Consider the following 20744-nt stretch of genomic DNA (forward strand, 5'->3'; position numbering starts at 1 on the left):
CCTAATTTTTTTTTTTTTGCATAAACATGTCTTTCCTTTTTTTTTTTTGTCAGTCATGGGACTTGAACTCTGGGCCTGGGCACTGACCCTGAGCTCTTCAGCTCAAGGCTAGCGCTCTACTATGTTGAACCACAGTGACACTTCTAGTTTTCTGGTGGTTAACTGGAGATAAGAGTCTCATGGACTTTCCTGCCCATGTTGGGTTTGAACCACAATCAGATCTCAGCCTTCTGAGTAGCTAGGATTCCAGGAGTGAGACATTGGCGCCCAGCATGTCTTTCCTTTTATGCATCCACAATAGGTAGCTGATTATTGACTTTTCGGTTTATTTATAATTTCCTTACTTGGAAAAATAAAATGTTGGCAAGCACATAATAGTCCTCTTGATTTTTCTTTTTAAACTGGTTCGTAGGAACTACTATTTAGAAAACACAAACTTTGTTCTCTCCTTCAAGGCTTATGATAATATATACACAAACTTCACTGGACTTGAAAACAGAAATACAGAGGTGGTCTGGAAGACTTGATATGGAGGTTTGTTCTATTTTACCAAACCAAGTTGGAAGTCCTAAAGAGCTGTGCTGGAAGCAAAAGAAACCAAAGCCCAGAAAGGTCAGATGCCGCTGTAACAAAACGCGTAAGAGAGCCATCACAAGCTCGATTAAAGTGAAAACAAAATATGGATGAAAATAGAAAAGTTAAGTTCTTAAAATTCAACTAACATGTGCTTCCTTCCGGTCTGCCACGATTGCTACAGGGTGAAAGGCTGAGCAAGAGATTGCAATCTGCAGTGAGCCAGGCTAAGAGGAAGGCCCAACGGATGTGATGGCTTGTGGCAGGGAAAAGGGAAGTGGGCAGCCGATCTCATCCAGTCCCTTTGAAAGGCAGGCAGGTGGCATGAAGCCCAAACAAGGTCTCTGGGTCTTACATCAGCAGAAAGTCAAGGGCCATAAATAGGTTTGGAGGGAAAGAAAGAAGAGATGGAAATATTCATGAGTCCTATTGATAACTCTTCTCTGAAGCTTCTCCCCCAGGCCCTGGCTCCAACCTACCACCACTAATTTAAGTTAATGTTTCCCCTACACCTGACCAAGATGCTACCTATCAAAAACTGCTTCAAAGCAGAAGTCACTGGTCTAACATAGACGCAAAGTCCCAGACTGAGGTTTCAGAAACATAATTCTCCTGAATGGGTTCCATATACTGAGTTAAGAAAGTATCTTTCAGGCTAGCCCCAGAATCTATCACCTGTAATACTGTTTTTGTTTTGCCAGTCCTGGGATTGGACTCAGGGCCTGAGCACTGTCCCTGGCTTCTTTTTGCTCAAGGCTAGAGCACTCTACCACTTGAGCCACAGTGCCACTTCTGGCCTTTTCTATATATGTGGTACTGGGGAATTGAACCCAGGGCTTCATGTATACAAGGCAAGCACTCTTGCCACTAGGCTATATTCCCAGCCCCTGTAATACTGTTTGTAAGGAAAAAATATGCTTCTAGTTTTCAACAATCTTAAATCATTTAACCTGAATGAATGCATATAACTATGATTCCATGCTTTCCAGAAGTAAAATGAGGGAATAGTAAGGTCTATTCCAGCTATTTTCAGAGATTGGGTGTTCAGTCAAACTCTTTTTTTTTTCCTTTGAAATCTGTCCAGTTGGTGTCTGCACAGTGTGTGGTACTGGCATAGCTCATGTCTTGATGTTTGCTGAATCTCACTGCTGCCGTGCAGGGGGTGGAAAGGAGAGCTGCTGGCTGTTGGCATGACACGTCTGAGTGATAGTATCTTGTGGGTGAAGATGTGTCTCCAAGACAGAGTTAACAGCATTAGTTTTACCTCTTACAATGAGACTGAGAAGTGTAGTCAATGAATAAATTAGCATACACTTATATAATAACCGTAGCAGTGGAAAAACCCTTTAACTACAATGTATTGGGGGGTTAGTAGTACTGGGTACTGAACATGGGCCTTGAGCTTGCTAGAAGGATACTTTACCACTTGAGTCCTGCCTCCAGCCTCCCCCCACTTTTTTTTGCACTGGTCACTTTCAAGGTAGGGTCTTAATTTATGCTAGGGTTAGCCTGGCCTGTGACCCTTCTTCTTGTGCTCCTGTGTAGATATATTTCCTTGGATGACTGGCCAGAGACATTGTGGTTTCCCCTGTAACTGGGTTAATAGTCATTGACAGAGATGGAAGTCTTGCATACTTTTTTGTTTTTAATTCCCAGGCTGGCCTCAGATTTTTACCTCTTCAAGTAGCTAGGATTACAGGTTTGAGCCACTGGGCCCAGCTGCAATCTATTTTTTAGAAAGACAAATAGCTGAGCTGTTTGAAAAAGTAAACAGTTGGGTGTGGTTGTACATGCTTGTAATCTCAGCTACTTAGGAAGTAGAAGCAAAAGGATCTTGGGCCAAGACCTGAGTCCTTACCTGAAAAATAAAGCAAAACCAGCTAGGGGTGTGACTAAAGAAGTAGAGTACTTGCCTAGCAAGCACAAGGCCCTGAGTTCAGATCTAGAAAAATAAATAAAGATGTCAGTACACACAGGTAGGAAAAGGCTATAAAAAATATCTAGCACTATTAAAGCATGCATTCCACGAACCTGAGCTACTTGAGCACTACTGTCTTCCTTTGAAATACTAGGCCTGGTTGCTTCTTCTTTGCTTACTTGTTTTAGGGGTTATCCCCTTTGCAATGTGAACACCCTGCATCTGCCCACCCTCCTCACTCTGATTCTGGAGCTGTTTCCTGGGAGCCCAAGGCTTCTGTGTGACCCTCACACAAATAGAATCCACCCTCCCTACCAACCCTGAGTTCCTCAGGGACAGAGACAAGATTTATACCAGCAGTTCATGAACTGCTATGAAGTAAGACGACTCATTTTTAATAATAATAATAGCAAAATTGCAAAACACAGAACTTAAGAGCTGGAAGGAATCGTCAACTAGTCCAAGGTTCTATTCTTCTGAGATTTTTAAATAACTCCCTCCAAATTAGAGAAGACCTAAGACCAGACTTTGAAACTCCTGTTCTGATGCTCCAGCCTGGTTGGCCAAGCTATTACACCTTTGCAAATTCACAGGATTCCCATGACTCTTAGGAATTTAGTTCAATTCTCCTCCATTTCCACCTCTGGCTAACTCTGCAGGCAGATTCCCCACTGGAGGAAATAAAAAGCCTTTCTTGTAACCCATGATTCATGGCCGACTTGGGATGAAGACTCATCTCCACCTGGAGGGGCAGTGTTCTGCCCACCACACCGCAGTGACTCAACTTCCAAGGGCAGGGAGTAGGTGTGGGGGGAAAGGCCGGCAAATGGCCAGCAGCTCCTATTTTGGTACAGCTTGCCAGCTAAAAGATTTTTATTATTATTATTATTATTATTACATTTTTAAATGGGTAAAAGAAAATAAAAAAATAATCCCCTTGGAATTCTATAACATTCAAATTACAGTGTCCATCAATACAGCTTTTTTGTGATACGGCCACAATAAATTTGGTTAGGCATTGTTGCCAGTGGCTCTCATAGAAGAACTCTGTAGTTGTGAAAGAGACTTCAAGGGCTATAAAATCTTCAATGTATACTATCTGGGCCAGGATCTGGTGACTTTCACCTAAAATCCTAGCTACTCAGGAGACTGAGATATACCGATTCTGGTTCTGAGCCAGCCTGGCAGGGAAGACTATGAGATTCGGATCTGCAATTAACCAGTGACAAGCCAGAAATCTAGCTGTGGCTCCAGTGTAGAGCACCAGCCTTGAGTGAAAAAGCTAATGGTCGGTGCCTAGACCTGAGTTCAAGCAGCAGCAGCAGCACACACACACAAAGGCACACGCGCGTGCACACACACATGCACACACATACATTCTTTAGCTCTTGATAGAAAAAAGTTGGCCACCCCTGCTGGAAGAGCAGACTCTCTCTTTGATATCAAGAGAAAACAGTTACACACTCAGGAGATCTCAGCGCCTTCAGTTTCAGAAGGCTTTGAGCAAAGCTGATACCTATCCTCATTCTGTTACATCTTCGGGCTGCATGAGAGGTTGCAGGATTCAAATCATCCATATGGAGAAGGGTTAAATGTGAACCTACTGTGTTGAAAGAATTAGAGGGGTGGGATAGTGCTGGCCGCTAACAAGGGCCTCCCAGGGCATGCTTTCCCTATGTACCCCTGTAGATCTTCAATGAAATCCTTTTTGGAATATATATATATGCATATATATGCTAATTTTAAAAATAGAGCTTTACTAGCTTTCCAGTCAATGATCCCCTAATGTGAGGCATCCCCCGATTCTAAGACTGTAAATTAGCCACCTAACTGGAGGTAGCCAGGGCCAGGCTGGAGTCTTGTATTGTCCGGCTATCACCTATGAACCCTTGAACTGGAGATGGTTTTCTTGGTTTTCTCACCTAAGAAGCAAAGTAGTACTCTCTTCCAGGCCTGTTTGGAGAATAAATGAGATCCGATTCAAATATCAGCTCTTGCCAATCTTTTGCCTTCCTTTTCTTTCCCAGAGGCAGAAAGTATTTGGAGAACAGAGGAGTCTTGAAAGTGTATTTCAAACTAGCTAAGAGTTTAAGATGTTTTTCTATAGCTCTAGAATTTTTTTTTAAGGCCCAATCTAGTAGTGCAACCAAAATAGGTTCAAAAACTTAGATGAATATTTTTCTTTCATATCTTTCAATTCTTCAAAGCTTCGGAAGAAGCTACAATTTTTGGAAAAGTGATGGTTATGTTTATGTAATTTTCATAGCAAGCCACCAAAGAACCAAGCTGTAATATACTCATGTTCAGTTATGAAGACCAAGACTGTTAAAAAAAAAATACCCAAACCAGAAAGTCCTCGTTTATTTAGTCTGGCTTCCTTACATGAAGTTCTTGTTCTTAAAATATTCAGCTTTGGCTGAATTCCAAAACCGACATAAGCCTACTTCAGGTGTTTTAAACAGGGCTGTAGAGAATTAGAACTGAAAATAAGATTGCAATATAAAACCTTGTTTGCGATCATAAATGTAGGAAGCTTATTGCTTTGAAATCCTCAAACCAGGTTTCCCACCCACAATTATAAAAATAAATGTCTGCCTTCTCCACATTGGATTACAGGGTGCTAACAGTTAATTTCAGTAACATGTTATCAGTGAACATTTGCTAACAGACAGCTAATTGCTTCAGTCACTGGAACAACCAAACACCTTATGAAATCTGAAATAGGTTGAGAAAGACACTTTTTTTTCATGGATTACACTAACAATCACCTTAATTAAGCTAATCTTCATCATTAAGATAGCATATCAACAGTTTAAAGGATTACAAACTTTTCAGACCACCTTCTTTATGGCAGTAATAATACTATTAATAAAAGACTACTTTTTTTTCTCCAGATCCTAACGCAGATACTCACACTCATTTAGTGTAAGTCACAATATTATTAGTTGGGAAGGCAATTACTTGGAAGTTCAAGGGGGTAGGACGTGGAAATTCAAGCTACTAACACTTGAAGGTAAAATGAGTTGGGAAAGATCAGAACATGCCATGCAAATTCATCTGCCTGCAGCTGGGTAGCTGGCACAAGTTGTCACTTCTGTACGCCCCAAACTCCACAGAGTCACAGGTGTTTGGCCTCAAATGGAGGACTATTTTTTTGGGGGGGGGGGAACCTCACACAGACGATCAGCTCTTCAAACCAAAGACCTCCTCCCATTAAAGCTCCAGCACCAGGCCGTGGGGTAGGTCAGGCCAGCAGGGTATTTGTGCAGGCTCCTGCACGAATACCCATTGCCTCTTGCATGAGCACACACTCTCCCAACAGCACTGGGCGCCCCAAGTCAACACAACTGGACTCACTGCACCCCAAGGTGGGAATGAGAGGCAAGAAAGTTGGAAGCATGTTTCCCAGCTAGGAAGAGACACCCCCCCCTCCAAATAAAAACTTCCCTCAAGACCGCCACACACTCACCTGCATTGTAAAAACGATCCAGCACCGTGGTCTCCCCGAAGTCCAGTTTACCAAAATGCAGGGGCTCCAGGGTGGCGCCCACCGCCTCGCACGCCTCTCGCAGGCTCTGCAGGGCCTCGCCCTCCGCCCCCGCCAGCTGCCCCGGGCTAGCCTCGTTGATCACATAGGCCACCATGGTCCTTCGGCTGCCCCCGCTGCCGGAGTTGCCCCGGCCCCGAGTGGCGCTGCTGCCGGGGATGGCAGCCGGACAGCCGGTGGTGGCCGGAGCGGCGGCGGCGGCGGCGGCGGCGGAGCTCTCCACGTTCCAGAAGCTGCCGGGTGGTGGCGGCGGCAGCGGGCTCGGCTCACCCAGGGCCGTCGCGGTCGCCGTCGCCGCTCCTCCTCTCCGGCAGCTGCCGCCATCGGGGAAGGAGCAAAAGCCCGAGGAGGCGAAGGGTGGCACGGAGAAAGTGATGCCCTCGCCAGCCTCGGTGCCCATCTCTGCTAGCCGGGCTGCGGCGGCGCCGGCGTCCCTGGCCCAGCCGCCCCGTCTGACGAGCCACAGCTCGGGGCTGCTCCGCGCCCGCCGGGCTAGGCGGCTGCCATCGCGCGCCGCGCCCTCGCCCGCCCCGCGCCGCCGCCTCCTCTCGGGCGCTCGGTTCCCCGGGCCCGCGCCGCAGCCCGGCGGCGGCTCGCCCCTCCTCGGCGCCTCCGTGGCCGCGGCAGGGTGTAGAGTACACGGGGCGGGGAGGCCGGGCTGAGCGGGAAAGGACAGCGCTTCCTTTTCTTGGCGGCCCGACAAATCGGCTGGCGAACCTGCACCTCGGTGCGGCTCAAGGGCGCCGCGCTCGGGGTGCCGTGCGCCCTGGCACCCGGCGCGCGCGCGGGGCTCCTTCCGTCCGGGGCGCCGGGAGAGGCGGCAGAGGGCGCCCGCGGAATGGGGAGCCACCTGGCGAGCACCTTACGGGGCGCTGGGAGGGCTCCGCGGGCGGCGTCCCGGAACCTCGGTGGCGGCTCCAGCCCCAAGGATCCACCGCCCTCCTCGGCTCGGGTTGCTCCTCCACCCCGCCTGGCCCGGCGTCTCTTCCGATCGCGGTGGCCGCTTAGTCTGCACGCTCCTAGCAGCCGCTCGTCCTCCGTGCCACCCGCCCCCTGGCCGCCCACTCGTGGTGGCGCCGAGAGCCTGGGCCCGCCCCCGGGGAGGGCGCTGCTGGGAAGCCCAAGCCCAGACAGAACCCACCACGCTGGGATCCTGCACCCCAAATCTCTCCCGGGCGCCGCTGCGCGGAGCCAAGGGCCCCACCTAGGGAGACCCGGAGTCCCCGAGAAGCCTCGCGTGCGCGTGTGACTGCGAGACGGCGAAAAAAGTCTCTGGAGCCCCGACTCGAAGGGGGCCCCCGACTCAGCCCCCGAGGTCCAGAGCTCCCCGCGACCAGGGCGCCCCCAACCGGACCCTCGCGGCCCGGCTGGCCCCCGGAAGACCTCGAGCCAGACAGACTGGAAGCGCCGGGAGGCCCACGGGGAACGAGGCTGGAGGGTTGCACCTAGCACCCAGTAGCTCGGGCCTAACCTGGAGGCTGGCTTATAAGTGACAGTGACGCTAAATTTAGAATTAGCAAGCTAAATTTATCAGGACAGATGCTGGTGCTTTTTCATTTTAAAATTTCCAATAGCTGGTACTGTTATCACAAACAAGTAATTGATTAACTCCAACCACGGTGTTTCTCGTTGGTGATCTTAAAATCCTACACACACACACACACACACACACACACACACACACGAGTGCCATTAGCTAAAGATAAGTGGAAAATTATTGTTCACAGATGAAGAAGAAAAATTAAGTGATATTCTGTTCTTTTAAAGGGAGCCACCAGAAAAGGGGGGAGGAAAGGCCTGGATTGTTGAACATTAATCAAAAAAGTACCCCCTTATGAATGAAATCAGATGCCTACATTTCCAGAGACGTCTGGAATGCTATACATCGGTATGAGGCAAAATTGTAAAAATAAATAACAGTAATGGCATATGGACTGGGGGAAAAGCTGAAGAACCATTCAAATTACATTCCAAGCTGTTGTACTTGGTGGTAATATTACTTTCCTTCTCGTGACTTTATTGTGCTAATGCTAAGTTGATTTCCTAGTAAATATCATGGGCAAGTGTGTCTTAGGGGCATTACCAGTTGAGAAATAGTAATGCCCATTGGTATGCTGTTTCACTCAAGCCTGCCATCTTTACAGATGAGGATTCCAGAGGAAACACACTACCCAAAGTCAACACGGGAGCTAAAATTGGATCCATTCCCCACACCATGTACTGGGAAAAAATCCAAATGGTTAAGAGGCTTAACTGTAAAAAATGAGAGTATTGAGTACTTAATGAATATATGGACATGTTTCTCAACCTAGGAATGAAAATAACTTTCAGAACTAGGAATCAAAAATTTTTAAAAGATAAACTTTCTTTAACCTTTTTTTTTTAAGAACTAGGGTTTGAACTCAGGAACTTATTTTTGATGAGAAGATGCTCTACACTTAAACCAAGTCTCTAGCCCTTAATAAACTTGATAATATAAAAATAAAAATGTCTTTCCATGGCAAATGCACCACAAGGAAACTAGACAGACCACATAAGATGTCATAATATGTCAATTCATAAACATTGAATTACAGGGAGCTCTTCCCTTTATAAAGATAAAGTCAACCTTATTCATAGTAAGTACAAATTAAAATTATACTAATCTGCCACCTCTTTACCATGTTGACAAATATCCTGATGTTTGAGAACACTTTATTTGTGAAACTGGGGGTAAACAAAATAAGCACTCTTTCATTTCTTGCAGAATAAATGCCATTTTAAAAAACCATTTGTAGGTAGAGCACTGGTGGCTCATGCCTGCACTCCTAGCTACTCAGGAGGCTGAGATCTGAGGATCACAGTTCCAAGCCAACCAGGGCAGAAAAAGTCCATGAGACCCTTATGTTCAATAAACTACTCAGAAAAGGCAAGAAGTGGCACTGTGGCTCAAATGGTAGAGCACTAGTCTTGAGCACAAAGAGGCTCAGGAACAGCGCCCAGGCCCTGAGTTCAAGTCCCAGGACTGGCAAACAAACAAACAAAAGAAACACAAAAAAACTGTGGAGGGAACTATGTTAATAGCTACCAAAATTTTATCTACATTTACTCCTTACCCACTTCAAAAATTTTATTTCAAAAATATACTGGCAAACCTATGAAAGAATTTTTTTCAAGGCTGTTAATTTCAGTGCTAGTTAGAGTAGCAACAATTTTAAAAATCACTCAAGTGTTCAACCAAGGACTAGTTTAATAAAGAGTAATGTACCCCTTAAATGGACTATTACACGGCTATAAGTAATGGTGTTAATTACCTTTATGAATTACCCCTTACCCCTCAGTTTTCTAGGTGTTTACAGTGGGAAAAGAATTCCAGATTCTACTTCTCTTGCTTGACTGGAATCAGAAATCCAAATGACCTTTTAAAGTAGTACATTGTACTCTCACTGTATTTCATAATGTAAACATATATTTTTCACAAGAAATGATAGTGCATTACATTTATGTGTATGTATATATAATCTTTTGAGATAGAAATTCACTATGTAGTGACTCAGTCTGCCTGGCTCAGTCTCCCAAACTGCCTGAATGATAGTCATGTGCTGTTGCTCCTGACTTTTCTATTCCTTGTATTTTGAAATACTTAGACAACAGTCAGTACAGAACTGAGACTCTAACAAGGGGGAAAAGGAATGAGGTGATCATTTGTTGGGAAGCAATTTCTGGATAACGATTCAGAGAAGGAAAACCCAAACAGAGGCCAGCAATCTTCGGGAATTTGTAAAGGTTGAGGAAGCCCGAATGAGAAAGACAGGACAGTTAGAAGGAGAAGCAGAATTGCAAACTGCTACAAGGAAGACCCTTTGAATATTTAGCCGAATACTGCTCTCTTCATATGTGTAGGATAAAACCTCCTAAGTTTAGATCAGAACAACTTCTAGCCCCAGAACAAGCTTGAGGAATTGTCAGATGAGCAATTCCTAGGGTTAAGAGAGCTCCTAGCAGGGGCTGGGGATATGGCCTAGGAGCAAGAGTGCTTGCATCCTATACATGAGGCCCTGGATTCAATTCCCCAGCACCACATATACAGAAAATGGCCAGAAGTGGCGCTGTGGCTCAACTGGCAGAGTGCTAGCCTTGAGCAAAAAGAGGCCAGGGACAGTGCTCAGGCCCTGAGTCCAAGCCCCAGGACTGGCCAAAAAAAAAGAGAGAGCTCCTAGCCCCTCTACCTGTCTCCCATAGGCACAGTAGCTAGCTCCTTGACCATGCGGAACATTTGAAAGATACCCAGAAAAGCCATGCTTCAAAACAGAGCTAGATAGATTCTTCCTAAAGGTTATTTTTAAATGTGGCCTAGATGAACCTAAAAACAAAGTTCACTTATACTCGCTGCTTGCTAGAAAAATTGAATTCCTTTAAGGAAATGGAACAAAATAGAGTATCCCCCATAAAGGAAAGCATATGTCTCATATCCTATCAAAAATCTGACCAAAGAAAAGACTCTTAACATGGAGAAAAATTAGCCAAAGATATACTCCTGAAAGTGATGGGGATGACGCAATTAGCAAAGATAGCAATTAACATCAGAAACAGCGATTAACCATTAGAAATATGTACACATACTTCAGGATGCAAAAGAACATATGAGCATAGGGAGGAGAGAAACAGAGGGCATAATAGAGATAAAATGGGATGATGTAAAAAATTAGAGTCTAAAGTTAGAATTTAATTGGATAGACCTGAGAGCAGATTAGACACCCCAGAAGACAAGGTCAGTGACCTTGAAGTAATAGAAATGGCATCTACATATATCTATATCAAAATTACCTCTGATGGGGGATCCTAAGACCAATGATTCATTAAGAGAATTCACAGGACCCAGCTTGTGGTCATAAGTATGACTGTGATTTATTCTATTGGAAGGAAGCAAAGAGCACAGAGAGAAAAGTCCAGCCAGAACCAAGCACGAGATTCTAAAAAGCCTTCCCCAGGGGACTCACTCAGGGTATACTTAATTCCTCCAGCAATGAGCTGAGACAACAAACGTGAAAGGCTGTCTACCAGGAAAGCCCATTAGGGACTTAGAATCTAGGGATTTTGTAGAAATCCCAGATTTCCAGAGGAGGCTGGTGCTAGAGTGATCTATGCTGTTTATACAGTTTAAGCTCATCCGGCTACTCTTATCAGGAGAAGATAGAGACACTCCAAACCCAGCCTTGAAAACTGACCTTTCTAAGCATAACTGTTTTAGGCCTGCTATTTAACTCTTTCCTCCGTATTACCAAATCACACATTGTCAATGTGTGCAGTTTATCACATGTCATTTTGACCTTACAAAAGTCACTTTCATTTAAAAGTGGAATGAATTAATAATAAATGTAACAATGTAGATAATCAAAATTATACTGCACAAAAGAAGCCAGTAACAGAATGTACATATGAATGACTCTAAGAATATAAAATGTAGGAAAGACAAATTCAATCCACATGGACAGAAAGCAGTTCAGTAGGAATTTATGTTCTGGGATAAGGGTAATGGATTTGTAACACAATGGAAATGTTGTATAAGTATTGTACAGTAGCTACCCTGGTGTAACACACAATTAAGGTCTGTATATTATTTTTCTAAAGCTCATTGAAATATGTAATTAAAGTTTATATTTTGTAGTAAGTAAATAATATTGCAATACAATGGACTTAAAACAATTTAAATGGTTACTCACAAGGGAAACAGGAAATTGGGTAGCAAAGACATGAAAATAAATGTGCTTCATTTTGTATTTTGTGACTTTGGAACCATAACATAATTTTACATAGTTACAATGACAAATTAAGGATTAGAGAAACAAACCCCCAAATAAAAATAAAATGAACTGGAACATCTACTGTGTATCCAGTTGATCTAGTTGATAAGAGCACCTACACCTAATTGAAACATGTTAAATATATTTAAACTCAAGAATTAATGAAATCAAAATCCAGGAGATTTAGGTTGCTTGATATCAGTCAATTGATAAGATAAGAGGAAAGAACTGAACATTTAAAGTACTTTCCATACTTCAATTCTAAACCTGGGGTAGTAGCAAGGGCCAAAGGAAAGTAGATGAGAATGATGGCATGGAATTCATGAAAGAACAGGTTAGGGTAGGGAACCCCCTTGAGACTACACATCATAATCACCAATCTCAGTGGTGATCGTCAATTCCCTTTGCTTAGCACCCTGATTCCACACGCAAATGTACTAGAAGACCATTGAACTGGAAGAACCATTCAGATCTCCAAGTCCATCAATGAATATCAGAGACCTCCAAGTTCTGGACAAAAGTTAATTAAATCAGGAAGCTAGGATTGGGAAAACATGAGAAACAAAGAAGTTGAACATCTTTGCCAATGTTCTGGTCCAGAAAGGATGAATAAAAATGGAATCTAGATGTCTATAGAAGAAGAAAGGCTTCAAAGGGACTTCAAAGATAGCAAACAGGCAAAGAACTTCAAAGAACAAAGAAAAATGGCAAATTTAAACCTTGTCTGAAGTGAAGGCTCTGATTTTACAAAGGGAGGGATTGAACAATGACCAGCCTTTTCTTAACTAGAAGAATGATCCCTGAATATGTTCTTTCCTAAACTACAAATTTGGGGATTTTTTTTCTACTAAACACAATTCTTAAAAGTTGTTTTTTTGTTGTTGTTTTTGTTTTGTTTTGTTTTGTTTTTTTCTGCCAGTCCTGGGGCTTGAACTCAGGACCTGGGCATTGTCCCTAAAGTTCTTTTGCTCAGGGCTAGCACTTGACCACTTGCACCACAGTGCCACTTCCAGCTTTTTCTGTTTATGTGGTACTGAGGAATTGAACCCAGGGCTTCATGCATGCTAGACAAGCACTCTACCACTAAGCCACATTCCCAGCCCTCTTAAACGTTTTTGAAGAGTTAAAATACTCTGTAATGAATCAGGGAGATCTATATTTTTTCTGTTTCTTCAGAGACAGTCTTTATGTTACCTTATGTTTTGTCTTTCTCATATTTAATAAAATATATGAGTGATTGTGACAGTTGGGGGAAGGGCAGAAAAGAGAAGGGGATACCCATAAATATCATTCCTAATTAATTGAGAGGCAAGATTGGGAGGACTACTGTTGGATGCCAGCCTGCACATACATATGAGGTGCTCTTCAAAACCAACACTGAGAGCTGGGAATGTGGCTTAGCAGTAGAGTGCTTGCCTAGCATGCATGAAGCCCTGGGTTTGATTTCTCAGCACCACATAAACAGAGAAAGCCAGAAGTGGTGCTGTGGCTCAAGAGGTAGAGTGCTAGCCTTGAGCAAAATAAGCCAAGGACAGTGCTCAGGCTCTGAGTTCAAGCCGCAGGACTGGCAAAAAAAAAGGGGGGGAGGGGGTGGGAATATGGCCTAGTGGTAAGAGTGCTTGCCTCATATACATGAAGTCCTTGGTTCAATTCCTCAGCACCACATATATAGAAAAAGCTGGAAGTGGCGCTGTGGCTCAAGTGGCAGAGTGCTAGCCTTGAGCAGAAAAAAGCCAGGGACAGTGCTCAGGCCCTGAGTCCAAGGCACAGAACTGGCCATAAATCAATCAATCACTCAATCAAACCCAATACTGAGTGTAGTGGTGTGCCTGTGCCTGCTATCCTCACTATGTGGGAGGCTGAGATGGGGAGGACCTAGGTTTCAGGCCAGCCCCCGGGAAGTTCATGAAACTCCATCTCAACAGAGGAAGCTGGGCATGGTGGCACATGCTTATTATCTCAGCTATAACCTAAAATAGACATGGTGATCCAGCCTTCGTAGTTGTAAATATCAAGCTGTAATACTTTATAAGTACTTACATGTTAAAGTTGCATGAGAGAGGTTGTGTTTTGTCATTATTCCTCCATGGAGGGGATTGGATAAGAAACAGCTGAGGTCGAAAATTGGCCAATAAAAGCATTGCATGTTTATTGTACCAATGAATTTTGACAACTTTACAGATCACTCAAGATCATTTTTTAACCATGTGCAGAAATGATAGCTTTGTCATGCACTCGTGAATAGGATGCTGACCACATCATTTCCTGGTTTATGTGCTTAGACCAATGGAATTCTTCCCTTGAGCCAATGCAGTCCCCCAAATAATGTACTTTCTATTGTGATGCTTACTTCCATTCCCTGTGGCAATTACAAGTTGGTGAAAACAGGAAAGATCCAGGAGTTATTTTCCTCTATTACCAATTTGTTTTTATTTGTACTCTCTAAAAACACATCTTTCTATGCTGCTAATGGAGAAGTTTTTTTTTTTCAAATTTTTATTATCAAACTGATGTACAGAGAGGTTACAGTTTCATACTTTAGGCATTGGATACATTTCTTGTACTGTTTGTTACCTTGTCCCTCATACCCACCTCCCTCCTCCCCTTTTCCCTCCCCCCCCCCAGGTGTTCAGTTCACTTTCACCATGGAGAAGTTCTTTTAAAGGAGGTGAGTTGGTGTTTTCTATTTACCTAAACATTTTTTCAGACTTGCATAGACAATATTTTGATTATATTTTTTGCCCCAGAAGTTTGTTAATTTCCTAAATCTGTACTAATTTTTATTTGACTTTCTACCATTCATCAACTATTCTATGCTCATTTATCATTCCTCCAAAGTACTGCTTATGTTTGGATTGGTTTAATGGGAATATTATGTGATTCTGTTGAAAATAAGGCACCTAAGAATTGTCATAAGTATTTTATTTTCTCCTCATTGACTCATGGACCTAACTCATTCCAAATAACAAGAAAGAAAAATGAAGTAGTTAGAGAATAAACAAAATTGCCAGGTGCTGGTAACTCATGCCTGCAATCCTAGAGACTTAGGAGACTGAGATCTAAGGATTGAGGTTCAAAGTCAGCCATGGCAGGAAAGTCCATGGGCCTCCTATCTCCAATTAAATACCAAAAAGCCAGAAGTAGTTGTGGCTTAAGTAGTAGAGTGCTTGCTTTGATTACAAAAGTTCAGGGCCAGAGCCAAGGCCCTGAGTTCAAGCTGCCAGGAGCAGCACAAACAAATAGAACAAACACCTCCATGACATTTTACTTTTTGTGTATTTCATCATTACAATACTGATATCTATTTATTAAAACTACTACTACCTACTAAGGTCAGAATAAGCAAATGATAATTCAGTCTAGAAAAATAAAACCATAGGATGATAGGAAAATTTTAAATAAAAATTTCAGTTCACATACCTTATTTTTTATGGTAACATAGAATAAGGAGATCAATAAAATAATTTCAGGTATAAAGATGTATTATATTTGAATGAATTTCGGAGAAGAATAGAAGAATGGAAATATGATCAGATCTTCTTACAAGTACAACTTTGTTCACGAAATGTATTTTGAAATAATATTTTATTAGTTCCGGACTTGGACTCTGCCTCAGGTTCTTGTTTGGCTTGCTTGCTCACGGCTGTGTCTCTACCCCAATTTTTTGCTAGGTAATTAGCTATAGAGTAACAGGGATGACTGAGATGAGCCCCTAGTAGGTAACCAGTGGCTTATTTGAGAAATGATAACTTTCGGTCCCTAGTGGTCTATAGCCTCTATACCATGCTTCCCAGTCATACTTCCATGATCCTGCCTGTCCATACATAACCCCATCCTTATGAAGGCAGGCTTGACTTCATGAAGAGAATACTTGCTTATAATGAAGAGAGGACACACAAGAAGACTGCGATGTCGTGAAGCTTATCCTCTCTGGCGCTCTTTCTTGCTTCTGCAGAGGGAAACCAGTTGCCATATCTCATGAACTGCCATCTGGAGAGCTATGTGTGGCATCAATCCTACTCAGGCACCAAAAGTAGACACATAGATGCCAGACCATCCCTGTCACATAAGTAAGTTTAAAAAACGCAGGGTGTGGGTTCAACCCTACATCCATGGCTTGAAAGCCCTGTGCTCTTTTAACTGTTGTCTTTACAGAAGGCAAGGGGAAAAATATATTTCTGCTATGTTGGTGCTGTATTTTTTCCTTCATCTTCTACCCAGAAGCTTGGTAAACATGCTGTTTAGGCTACATCTAGTTAAGAGTCTGGTAAAATATACATTCCCTAAAACATGCCTTTTATCTGCTTCATTTGTATCATTCAATGATATTGAGTCCATTTAGATTGTACAGGTGATGATGCTTATCAGCACCAATTACCAGAACATTGTCATTCCACTGACACTCTATAGCCATCAAAACAGTACAACTCCCTAATTCCTCCTCCCCCAGGCCTGGCAATAGCTATCCTTGCTGTGACTAGTCTAGATACCTTATATAAGTAGAATTAGATTGTATTCATCCTTTTGTACCTGTCTCATTTCACTTAGCAGAGTGTGTTCAAAGCTATCCAGGTAATGAATATCCTTCTCTTTAAAGCTGGGTAATATTCCACTATAAGTATTTATCACATTGTATTGATCTAGTCTATCTTTTGTATTATTCTACTCATGCCAGTATAACAAAATACTATAGACTAGATGGATTCTCTGTAGCAGAAATTTATTCCTCACAGTTGTGGAGGGTGGGAGGTCCAGAATCAGTGCGACAGCAGATCTGAGGTCTGGTCCACAGGTCATACCTTTCTGCTGGCTTCCCGTACCACATATGACCAAATTTAGGACCACCAGTTCCTTTTATGAGCTAATAATCTCCCAAAGGCCCTACCTCTATTATTACAAGAGATTTCCACATTCAAATTGGAGGGGGCACAACCAGGCAACAGCATCTGTCAATCAACGCTTGGGTTGCTTCCAGGTGTTGAAGGCATCGCACATACCCTGCTGCAAACAGGAGTGCACAAAGACCCGGATGAGTTCCTGCTTTGAATTTTGGATGTATACTCAGGGGTGAATATTCAAGGGTGTATTGTATGGTAATGATGTCTTGAAATTTTTGAGGAGTTGCTATAGTGATTTCCACATTGACTGGGCCATCTTTTTTTTCCATGTAGACTTTAAAATTTGTAACCAGAAAGAATAAAATAATAAGTGTTGAATTGGATAAAAATGAGCAGTATCCATAATTATATCATCTTTAGAGACTCTTAGAGCTTGAAGAGCCTCAGTAGTGCATGTGTCTAAGAATTCCTCATGGATCCAAAGATAATGTTGGATTTGGGGGGCTACTAATTAGGTTATCCTCTCATAAACGTCCACTAACGGTTTATAATGTATTCAGCACAATGCTGTGCAGGCCCAAAGGAAGAAGGAAATATTCCTTCCTTTTCTGGGCTTTTGTCCCTTAGCTACTATAAGAAGCCTTAAACATGGCGACCTGTCCATTTACCTAAGATAATGACTCACCTGCTTGGAAAGACCATGTATTTCAATTGTTTTACTTCCTGTCAATCTTCATAGGAAAGATAAACTCGTTTTTTTAATTTAAGGACTATGTAGGTTGGTAAATATTTGCAATTAGTATCTTATGAGGTCACCGTAGCAGTTATAAAAATAAACCAATTTAAATATAATCATAGATCTTTATAGGAAACTGACATCTAGCTGTGACTGCCTACATTAGTTTAGTTAATTACCTTCCACCGTGTTGGCTTCATTCTGAAGCTCAACAACTCAAGAGATGTAATGAATGTTTACACAAAAATAGTTTGCATCTCAGTTAAGAAATGCCAAGTTCTTTAAAATGAGGAGGATAAACAGCAGGCAAGCACATTCTAACCACAAAGCAAGCCCTTTCTGAGTGTGGCTGAGGGTTTGGAGTCTCAGGAGAGCACTCTGGATTACAGCAATGGAGAATAAGGCTTCTTTACTGGGTGTTAAAGTGTCCTGGCACCTTCCCTCAATTCCAAGACTTCTGCTAAGAGTCACAGAGCTGTAGAGGGTAGACACCAGCTCTATGCCTTCATCTCCTTGTCTCTGCAGAACCCTAGAGATCAATCTAATAGCTAGGAATCTTTTCCAAATGACTTTTTCTTGATGAGTCCCAGAAATGTGATTTGAAAATGATGCTTAAAGTTCTTACATAATGATCCTATTACCTCTAGTAAACTTGAGTAAAGGTATACTGTGAGCTGGGCACCGCTCTCAGGAGGCTGAGATCTGAGGATTGAGGTTTGAAGCCAGCCTGGACAGAAAAGTCTGTGCCTCTTATTTCCAATTAATCACCAGAAAACCAGAAGTGACACTGTGGCTCAAAGTGGTAGAGCGTTAGCCTTGAGTGAAAAAGCTCAGGGACAGTGTCTAGGCCCTGCATTCAAGCCCCACAACTGACCAAAAAAAAAAAAAAAAGCCAATAGAAATGCATCGTTCCTGTTAGGTGTTGTTGTTGTTGTTGTTGTTTTTTAAATATTTTGAATGATTTCTCTACTGCTACTTTAATCTTATGGCCTCCTAGCTAAAAATTATTCAAATCTTCCATTTTACATAGGAAGAAACAAAAGTCAACATAGAATTGATAAGCAAAGGACACAATTGGATTGAAACTCACTATTTGTGGACTGGGTCTATAGCTCAAATAGTAGAGTTTGTTTAGCAGGTACTGAGTTCAGTCACTAGAACAATAACAACAAAATATTCTTTGTTCTAGTAAATGCAAGTCCCTGAGGTCAATCCCTAGTAATACAAAAACAAACAAAATGCCCCCTCAGTATTCTTTATCCTGTAACCTACTATAACACAGACCACAGTCTGTCAGGGTAATCTTGATCTTCAATTTGATAAATAGGCATGTGCAAATATGAATAGATAGACAGACAGATGTATAGGGGAAATTTAAGGCACTCATGCGTCAATCATTATATATGTAGTATTTTGGGAGCTGTTCTAAGAGGCATTCATAAATCATGGAGAACACATTTCTAGTTATGAAATTTCAAGTAATTTTTCATTCCATATCCAAGGATAATCATAGCAAACTGGGGTTCCCCTTGGAAAGTTCAGGTGGGGAAGGTGTGGTAAGGAAAGGAAGGGGAGAAATAAGAGATAAGTAATAGTTCATTTACTTTTCCAGTTCAACATATGCTTTCCAACATCTATGGAGTTTTTGGAGTATGGAGTTTCTATTATATATTGGGCCTTTAAGGTAGTGGACTTACAAACAAATTAGACCTGACCTTTACACACCAAATCAAGTGTGAGTGTGGTTTGCTCATTTAGATACTTGATCATTACAAAACGATCTTAATTTATTGTTAGGAAGTGTCATAGGTAGGACGAACTATTTTCCAGTGCTCTGATCATGTATTCCGGGGTTAGGAACAACAAATATCTTATAGTCTCCCTTATAGTTTTTGTGTGGCCAAGATTACCATAAATAGTTTACCCCAGCTGGAAGAGCCTCTGTCCTTCCCAGCCTGACCACACTATTTTTAGCTGAGTTTGGATAAATCTTCTGTCCCACTCTTTGCCAAGATCCCAGCTGCTTCATGTTTACTGACTTCATATTTGGTTAACCTCTATTCAGGAGGCTCAAAAAGCGCCAGAATTCTCCCAGTTTATTCTTTGCAGTATTACAAATAAACAAGCAGAAAATCCAATAAAGGAATTTATGGTGAAACCTCGGGCATTGTATTTGGCTGGCTTCATTCAGCAGAGCAACAGCAATATTTTCTGAGTCCATCAATGCCAGGCCCTTAAAATAGGCCCATGACATAACACACTGCATTCATGGAGTGTGCATTCCAGTGCCAAGATGTAACAGAAATCCAGAACTTACCCAGGTCTAAATTTTATGTTTATACCTTATTTTTCTCATGTAAAATAATTCAAGATTTAGTCAGGCCAGAGCTCCACTGATAGTTCCCTTATCATTACCAGATCTTGATTCATTAGTCCTTCTTTGTCGGTTGTATCTCATAGTTTCCATCCTCAGTTACCTCATGGTCTGAAAATGGCTGCTGTAGTCCAGCAATCGTATCCATATATTTCAGGCAACAAGAAGAAAGGATGTGTAGACAAAAGCCCCACTTTTGGAACTGCTTTCCTTAGAAGCAAAACCCAGCTATTTCCACTTACAAAAGGGATGTCTACAAAATGGCAAAGCACAATGGCTGAGAACAGCAGTATGCACTTGTCATCCCCAGAGATACAGGGAAATGCAAGTAGGAGGATGGCAGGCAGTCCAGGAAGTAAAATAGCCAATGGATAAAAGGGCTAAAATTATAGCGTACACCCCTTTTTTCTTTATTTGGTGGTATTGAGGATTGAACTCATGGCCTAGCCCCTGCTAGGCAGGCTATCTACCACTTGAACCACACTCACATTCTTTGTTTGCTTTAATTATTTTTCAGAAAGGGTCTTATATTTTTGCTCAGGGTGGTCTGTACTGTTTGTCCTACCTATGCATGCCTCCTCCCTTGTAGCTGAGATTATAGGCATACACCACCATGCTCGATGCATTACTCTCTTAAAATGTACTTACAACAAAACTTTGTATATTCTTAATATTTGGATGGATAGCTCTAAAACATACACTAAAAGTTCAAAGGAAATAAATTCAGTCAATAAATTTTTCACATTTTGTCACACCATTGGATGAAGCTATATAAAGTCAACTCATCACTATTTTGTTGCACATGACATGAAGTCCAGGTTTGAAGTAAAGCCTGGCTACCATCTGGTGGTCTTAGACTAAATAAAAACAACCTGTGATTATTTATATGTTTATTATTTATATTTATTATTACTTATAACAAGTGTTAGAGCTATCATATTAAGAGGCTAAAAAAGATGAGATCCCATTATACCT

General features: G+C 42.2%; 1 protein-coding gene across 10 annotated transcripts in view; it reads right to left on the minus strand.

Annotated features, from left to right (window-relative positions):
* The window catches only part of Map3k5 (mitogen-activated protein kinase kinase kinase 5), a 182124-nt gene extending 175245 nt beyond the window's left edge, over positions 1 to 6879 (minus strand). For 8 of the 10 annotated variants that reach the window (XR_007212119.1, XR_007212120.1, XR_007212121.1 and 5 more), the window contains exon 1: positions 5961 to 6578. Coding sequence is in view for 7 of the 10 variants with exons in the window: in XM_048354154.1 (XP_048210111.1) it covers positions 5961 to 6438 (478 nt within the window). In the remaining 3 variants the exon portion in view is untranslated. Of the gene's footprint in view, positions 1 to 5960 lie in introns of all 10 variants that reach the window. The other 2 variants (XM_048354152.1, XM_048354153.1) reach the window with 2 other exon arrangements.
* Between the last annotated feature and the right edge of the window lie 13865 nt (positions 6880 to 20744).

Source organism: Perognathus longimembris, chromosome 9 (genome assembly GCF_023159225.1).
Source record: "Perognathus longimembris pacificus isolate PPM17 chromosome 9, ASM2315922v1, whole genome shotgun sequence".
Lineage (NCBI taxonomy): Eukaryota > Metazoa > Chordata > Mammalia > Rodentia > Heteromyidae > Perognathus > Perognathus longimembris.